This window comes from Numenius arquata, chromosome 19 (assembly GCF_964106895.1).
Source record: "Numenius arquata chromosome 19, bNumArq3.hap1.1, whole genome shotgun sequence".
Taxonomy (NCBI): Eukaryota; Metazoa; Chordata; class Aves; order Charadriiformes; family Scolopacidae; genus Numenius; species Numenius arquata.
Genome location: NC_133594.1, coordinates 6,219,985 through 6,227,887, shown reverse-complemented (window position 1 = coordinate 6,227,887; position 7,903 = coordinate 6,219,985). Strand labels below are relative to the sequence as shown.

At 52.8% G+C, this 7,903-nt stretch overlaps 1 protein-coding gene across 3 annotated transcripts in view; it reads left to right on the top strand.

The window, feature by feature from the left end:
* Window positions 1–390: 390 nt before the first annotated feature.
* CRAT (carnitine O-acetyltransferase) overlaps window positions 391–7,903 on the top strand; it is an 18,456-nt gene continuing 10,943 nt past the window's right edge. Inside the window, exons 1-4 of one of the 3 annotated variants that reach the window (XM_074161305.1) lie at window positions 391–502; window positions 4,182–4,445; window positions 4,920–5,038; window positions 7,277–7,330. In XM_074161305.1, coding sequence (XP_074017406.1) covers window positions 476–502; window positions 4,182–4,445; window positions 4,920–5,038; window positions 7,277–7,330 — 464 coding nt within the window. In that variant the 5' untranslated portion in view covers window positions 391–475. The remainder of the gene's footprint in view (window positions 503–4,181; window positions 4,446–4,919; window positions 5,039–7,276; window positions 7,331–7,903) is intronic. The other 2 variants (XM_074161306.1, XM_074161307.1) reach the window with 2 other exon arrangements.

Here is a 7,903-nt window from a genome sequence, read left to right as displayed (position 1 = left end):
TTTGAGCAGGGCACTCCGCCCGGTCCCGTCGTTCTCAGGGCGGTAAGCCTGTGGCATGGCCCCTCCTGGCCACCGTCGCCGCCATGTTTGTGCGGGGCATGGCCTCCTCTGCCCACACAGGGCCACAGGGCGGCCATGTTTGTGTGGGGCGGTACGGCGCCGTGAGGAGCGGGTGTGCGCGGAGGGGAGAGGAGGCGCCCTTCGGAAGGCAGGAGGAGCCTCCTCACCAACGTCCGGAGCAGGCAGCTGACAGAGAAGCCGAATCCCTGCTCTGACACAGGCTGCAACGCTCCCTCCCCTCACAGCGAGACCCTGCCCTTCCCCAAGATGGCGGCGCGGGCTTCGCCCCGCTCCAAGATGGCGTCGGGGCGGCCCCGCCCCCTGGCGGCTGAGAGGGGCGGCGGGGCGGCGGCGCCCGGTGTCGCCGGTGTCCTTGCGGCGGGCGGTGGCCGGGCCCGCGGGCAGGCGCGGAGCCATGTTGGCCTTCGTGGCGAGGGCTGTGGTAAGTGCCAGCCGCGCTCTGAGGGCGGGGGCGCCGCGGGGACACAAAGGGGGGGAACCTCCAGCGGTCCCGGGGCGGGGGCGTGACATGGCGGCCGTGTCGCGCCACCCGCTCGAGGGGTGACAGCAGGCCGGGAAGGACCGGGCAGGTGGCACAGGGTGCCCGGCCAGTCCCGGGCCCCGACAACGGCCACGGTCCCGCCGGACCGGGTGACACCAGCCGGTTCTGCCGCGGGGGCCTCCACCAGCTTCGAGGCATTTAGGAGGGACAGGGGAAGAGAGAGCTCCGCAAGGCTCCGGCACCGAGGCCCACGCTGCCCCAGTCGGTGGCACTGCTAATGTCAGGGTCCGGCACCGCTCCCCGAACCTGGGGGAGAAGAGTGGCCTCCTTGGCTCAGCCATGGGGGCGGCGACTGAGGCCTGCTGCAGGGTGTGTGTCCCTGGAACGAGGACCCCGGGTATGAGGAGGGGAGGAAGAGGCCTGGCCACCGGTGAGGTGCCATGAGAGCGCTCCTCATGCTGGGTGCTGGGCAGGGACGCTGCTGGAGGTAATCCATCCTCCAGACCCACTCGGTTTCTTCGCATGGCTTGAGGCAGTGCTGGGCGATGGAGCGTTCCCCGGAGCTGTCAGCCATTGAGGGCTTGGGGCTGGTGGCCATGGCTGGTCAGGGGCGACGGAAGCCCGAGAGGCAGCTATCTGTGGCTGCAGGCTTCGCCTTTAAAACATGGCTTTCCCCACAAGCAGGGGGAAGGCTACACACATGGCAGAACTGTCAGCCCCGCACCTGGGCTTAGCAACTGTTTATTGGAAATGCTGAGGGATCCCAGGGGAGGAGGAGGCAGAGTGGGATGACAGCAGCTACATGGTGGATTCACTCCCGGAGACACTTTCTGAGGGGCCAGGCAGGGCTGGTTGTCTCTGGGATTGAGGGGTTCTCCAGCTTCTGATTTAAAAATAAAAGAAAAAGACAAACCTCTGTCACCTGACACTGTATGTTGTGGCTGTGCTGGGAATCAGACACTGCTCTGAAATTCCTCCTGCCCCCCAGCCCTGGGCCGCAGGTGGATTTCCCACCAGCTTTGCAGGCTCTGGAAAAGGTCATCTGCTGCGTTGGAACGTGGCTTGGGAGCGCTGCCATCCCGCGAGCTGGCCATGTCTGCACGCCCCCCGCTCTGCTGGTGTTCGTTTTCCCTGTTGCTTGTGGGGAAAGGTGGACTGTTTGCTTTATTTGCTGCCAGCTGCCTCCTCTGTTCAGCTGCGATCGCTATTCCTCCTCCCACCAAACGCTTCAGTTTGACCTCAAACCAAACAAGCAGAGGACATAAAAGAGGAAAGATACAAATCCATGAATTAATTTGGTTTGGGATTTTCCCTGTAACCCCAGGGAAAATCTGAAAAGTGTTTGTTTAGAATCATCATACTTGATCTTCGCTATGTAGAAGGCTCTTCTTGTCTGCCCCTCATTGATGAGCCTGACGCGAAGGAGGGGGTGATATTTCTTCTGACTGCACAGTTCTGTTGTTGCCCTTCTTTGGAGATACCTATTTTTATTTTTTTTCAAGGGTTGAAAACCAAGAGCTCCCCAAAATCTCAGCTTGCAATAATGACCACACATGCCTGGGGTGTGAGGGCAGTTAAGACACTGCCTTTAGCCCCAAACTCAATTTCCTCCCATCTCCAACTAATCCTACCATCACCCACAGTGATGGGGGTCACTTGTCCGTTCCTGCTGGAGCGCTGTTCTCATCCACCTTTGCCTGAGCAGAGGGACCAAATTCCCCATCGCCCCCCTAAGTCCTCCCTGCAGCTTGTCCCATCTGGTGACAGCCCACAGTGTCACCTGCTGCCAGGATGTAAATTGGGGTCTCTCCTGCCTGATGTTCAGGCTTCTCTTACAACAGCCACTGTAGTTTCATAGTCCAGGCAAAGGCTGAGGGAACAATGTCCCCAACACCTTCACTTCTGCCATGGCTGGAGGCCCAGAGCTATTGATCCAAGACTCTGCCCACACGGTATTGATCAGCAAGCACCAATCGGGCAATGGCAGGGCTGAGGGTCAGTGGCCATGGGAGGGCTTCCCAGAAAGGCACCTCCATGGCAGTTGTCGCAACCGAATGGTCTGATTACCTTGGCCTCTCCCGGGCCTGAGCCTGGCCTTGAGCCCTCTGATCAGAGCAGTCATGTGGCAGTTTGCTAATAAGGTGACGCCCTGCATGGGCAGCACATTGTCAGGTGGAAGAGGAAACCGAGACAGGCCGAGGGAGAGGTTTACGATCTTTTCTGTCCTACCAGCCATGGATAGGAAGCAGCAGCAAGCAGAGAAGGTACAGTATGCCCACGCTGCCATGATTAACACCCTTCATTTCTTCCTAGCCCCACTCTCCTTTCATGCTTCAGTAATTCCCCCTTCTCTTATTTTTAACATTTCTTCTCCAAACCTTGATCACATAGTTTTTGCCAGGTCCTACGAAGAGCAAAGAGCATTTTCTCTGGGGGCTCAGCACCATGCAGAAGCTTTGTCACCTTGCAAATTTAGCTGTTTCTTTTTTCTTTTCTGTGCTTTAACTCCTGGGAGGAGGTGGGGGGATGGCTTTTTTCTCATTGCCTTGGAAATCAAAGGGCATGTTCTCACTGGCTTTGCATCCTCAGTGCACTCAGGATGCAAAGTCCAGAGTCCTGTAGAAGAATGTCTGATTCAGTAGATCCAACAGAGAGGGAGGAGCAGAGGGAATTGAAAACCTTTAGAGCACGATTTAAACATCTTCAAACAGAAGGATGTCCAACCCTGTTCACCCAAGAGGATGCTGTTACTCTTTTGGGGCAACAATTAGCAGGTTCATTTCCTGGTTAGCCGTTGGGTTTGTTCCATTTCATTTCTCCACCCAGGGAGATGGTGCTTTCTAAGGCTCCCACAAGAGCCATGAGATCCCATGAGCCTGTTGGCATCACCCACAATTTCCTGAAAAGCTCTCACTTTTCTCTCTCCAAAGGCTCCCGTAATTTGGCCAGTCCCATACTGGTACAACTGGACAGAGGTTCTCTTAATATAGCTGGGTTCTCCAGTAACTGGGAGGTTCACCAGCATGAAGGCACATTGCCCCAAGGCCTGCACATCACGGCCAGTCGTTCCCTGACCTTCGCTGGTGATGCATGGTCCCTGGCCAGTTGGAGAAGAGGCATTTTAATCCTGCCCCAAACTTACCTAAATTCTGCCTCCTCAAAGGCCAAAGGGTAGTTTTATTTGGCACAAGGGTTCTAATTAACTTTATAGCCTAACGCTGCTGTAAGATGTAACAAAACAGTTTCTGACAGTACGTAAGATGAATATTTCTTTCACAACTTGCTTTCTTCCCACTTACCATGGGATGGAAGGGTTTGACTTTGTCAAACACATGGAAATTCTCAGCTGGAAGGTGCCCAGAGAGTTGGAGATGTATCATTATTCTGGCGGCATTTCCTCAACGAGCTGAGAAACAGTATCGGGAGATCAGATTTCTTTTTTGTAGCTTTTCTGGATGGCCTACAACGGTCTCCAGTGTGCCATCAGTAGACCTGCACCTCGCATTGGCGCTTTGTGTGCCCTCAGAGAGGTTGGGATGGAGACTCAGATCCAGGTTATTTGCTACCTCGTGCACATCGGGGGGAAGTTTTGTCTCGACATTTGCTCTGTGCTTTGCAGGCCAGGCCCTACGGCCTGCTGAAGCCGACAGCTTTAGGCAAGATCCCAGGCAGATTCCAACTTCATCAGGAAGCGTTGCCCCATCTCCCCGTGCCGCCGCTCCAGCAAACACTGGACCGCTACCTGCTGGCTCTGCAGCCCATCATCAGCGAGGAGGAGCTGAACCACACGCAGGAGCTGGTGGCTGAGTTCCGCAAGCCTGGAGGTGTTGGGGAGAGGCTGCAGAAAGGCTTGGAGAGAAGAGCCAAAAAAATGGAGAACTGGGTAGGTCGGGACTCTGTCCCCAGGCTCTGGTTAGGGAGGGTGGAGGTCTGATGCACACCTCTCCAGTGTCCTGGCTGCATCCACTGGCACCTGTGTTTTAATGGCATCACCTTAATAACCAGTTTGCTGCCGACCTCCCTGAGCTGTGTGAGTTCCTCACCAGGACTTCGGTGAGCAGAGAGATTTATGGCAGAACAGGGAGTCGTTGACCATGTCTGTGGTTGCTGAAGCCTGTTAGCACCACAGAACTGGCCCAAGAAGTTGAAGGAAACCCTCTGCTCGAGCACTGCACCGGGAGCCCCCACTGCCTTGCTCAAATCCCCCTCTACTCATCCATGTGCAAAGCACAAAACCCAAACAGTTTGTTTGCAAAATGTGGGACAGAGCTGGGGGCAGGATGCTGAGACCGTTAAGCCGGGCTTGGGTCAAAGAGCAGCAGATGCCATGCCTGCATGTTGCCTTTCTCCGTCCCAGCTCTCAGACTGGTGGCTGAAGACAGCTTACCTGGAGTATCGCCTGCCCGTGGTGGTCCACTCCAGCCCAGGTGTGGTTTTACCCAAGCAGGATTTTCTGGATCGACAAGGTCAGCTGAGGTAAAAGTCCTTTTTTACCTTCTCTTAAGGTTTCAGATGGGATGAGCTATCTCTGCTGGACAGGGAGGAGGGTGTTCGTGCTGATTGGGAGAGAGAGTAATTATCACGTGGTCCCCAAGTTTGATAGCTGTCTGTGCTGTGCAAGAGGGCTGTGCAGATAAGGAAAGGCTGCCAGGCTGTAAGGAGACTCCTGGTTGCACCAGATTAAATATTTCATCAAGGGAGAAAACCAAAGACTCTGGTGGTTCAGGTACTAAACAGGCACTGAAAACCTAGGTTTTGGTCTTGGCTCTAGCGTAGATCTTCACTGTGAGATGGCCAAATCACTGGCTGGAGTCATTGTGAGGATTCATCTGACACACTGAAGACTAAGAGGCACTAAGATTGTGTGTGCAGTTAAAGGAGGTGTAAAAAGTAGCCCAGGCATGTAAGGGAGACCAACCAGAAATGCCTCTGGAGTTTGCTAGTTTAAAGGAATGGGGGAGTCTGCTGCAGGGACTGTCATTCAGTCTGTTCCTGCAGGGGACTGTGCCCTGCTGTGTCATTTCACTTGTGATCTACGGTTTGGGAAACTTTACAATGACCAGCCTCTCCAAGCTTTTCTTGCAAACCCTGCCATGTCCTCTCTTCCTTGTGGCCTCCCTTTAATTTTTAACCACCACTATGAGTGCATTAAATCCACCTGCAAAACTTTAACGTTGACCTTTATACAGGGTTACCTTCGCCACAGTTACCAGTCATGGCTGCTCTGACAGAGCAAAAGTACCAGCCCCGGGAGCAGCGAGGCTGAGAACAAATCCTCCCTTCCACTCCCTCAGATACACCTGAGCAGGGGTGCAGAGGGTGAGCCTTGCAGGGACAGCACAAGACAAGACAAATATCTTTGAAAGCTCTTTCTCCTATTATTCACTCCTGAGTTATCCAAATAGAAGATAAGATCAGGAGCACTACCAGCGCCCCAAACAGTGGAATCGAGCAGCCGCATGAGAATCTGGGCTCCCACGTAAAACACAGTTTACACGTGTGTTTGTATAGTTTGTGGCTGCAGAAAGAAGTTTGAGAGCGTGGGTTGAGACTAAAGCTTCAGAAACCAGAAGGCAAGTTTAGAAAGGGGAGTTCTCCATTCCTTAATCTCTGGCAACACTGCTGGCTGAAAGCAAGTCGGCTAACCTCTCCCCCATCTCCCCCGCAAGCCCTGTCTCTGCTCCCAGGCTGGTTGCTCTCTGGAAAGGAGCACAGGCTGTCTCACTGTTGTTTCCCAGCTGTTTTAGTGCCTCAGGTTTTGCAATAAGGCTGGGAAATTTTCATTGAAAACTACTTTGCAGGATGCCTTATTTGTTTAACAGCCCTTCCATTCTTGAAGTTACACCCTTTGATCTTTACTAGGGATGGGTAGGCTGAGTAGATCAAGATGACACTGCCTGCAAATGCCAAATGTTCATGCTGCTTTAAAACCTTTGAAACTCAGCTGACTCCAACCTCATGTCACAGTGACCTCCTGCCTCCTTCCTCCCACGCGTGGGTGGGAGCTCCCAGGTCAGAGTAGGCCAACCTGTCACTCCCAAGCTAAGCAGTTTGATGTGGCTTGTCACAGCCTCCCTCCCCGCTGGGAGTTGGCATTTGCAGTGTTTATGTCGATCTGGGTAAACACAACGCCTCGGTGGCAGCATGCAGCATGCCCGCATTTGTTTCAGATCCCTCAATGCCAGAGGAATGCTCTTAAGAGATGCATTAGCAGCAGAACGTTCATTGGGTAGGAACTAAGTCAGCAGTGGTGAGTCTTGGACACAGGGAGATGCAGCTGCGCCTTGGCTTGAAACTCAGAGGTGGCACATGGCCAGGGAAGGGCAGAAATCCCCTTTTCTCAGTGTTGTTTTAATGCTAAGACTCAGCGCTAGGATGTGACAAAATCACAACACATCAGTAAAAAGTGCTGCTGTTAGAGGGTCATTTATGAATCTGGACCGAACCCCGCTTTCTTGAAAGTTGTCCGGAGTTCCTTGGTTATAAAGTAAGATACATAAAAAAGTGCCACAAGGTAGGACTATCCAGCAATCTCAAATCACAACCCCAGCGTGGCTGTATGAGATCACCGGAGATGGCCATGACAGGGGCTTGGCAGAAAGGCTGAACTTTCTAAGGAGCAGAGAGAAGCTCTGCTAGCCCTCCACAACTAGTTCCTCAGCCCCAGATGTTCTGTGTTTGAATCTCAATTTGTTACGTTTGATGGTTTTCTAGGTTTGCTGCCAGGCTGATCGAGGGCATCCTGGATTTCAAGGCCATGATTGACAAGTAAGTTAGAGACCCTCCTGACTTCTCACGTGTTCCTTGCTGTCATAGAAAGGCTGAGCCTAGTCAATAGATCTCCCTTCCAAATAGAAAGGCAAGAGAACACAACACATACTTGAAAACAGATATTGTAATCAACATCACCACTTGCTGCCAAGGTCACTACCACTGGAAAAAAGCAAATTTACTTTTCTTTCTTAGTGCTCTTTATCTTAATACTTTCATTGGCACGTGTACATGCTTAGAAGGAGTGAACCTGACTGACAGTCCTGTGGAGCTACATACTTTTGTTTGCCCACAGAACAAGTTACAGCTCAGGCTACAGGAATTTGTTTCTCTTGTTTTGGGTTTCTGGTGTTTCTCATCTCCCAGCTAGACGGGATGAGCTCTAGAGAGACTTGTTCCTCCCTGCTCTTTTTCTTCTGATCACCAGCAAATCTCTGCTGAACATGCCTTATTTATGTTCTAAAAATACGTTTACTAACACATTACCAACATCCCACTTTTGCATCCAAATTCAGACAAGGCTCAGGGCCAGCCATGAGAAGGGCAGTTGGAATATGATTGCTCAAGTGA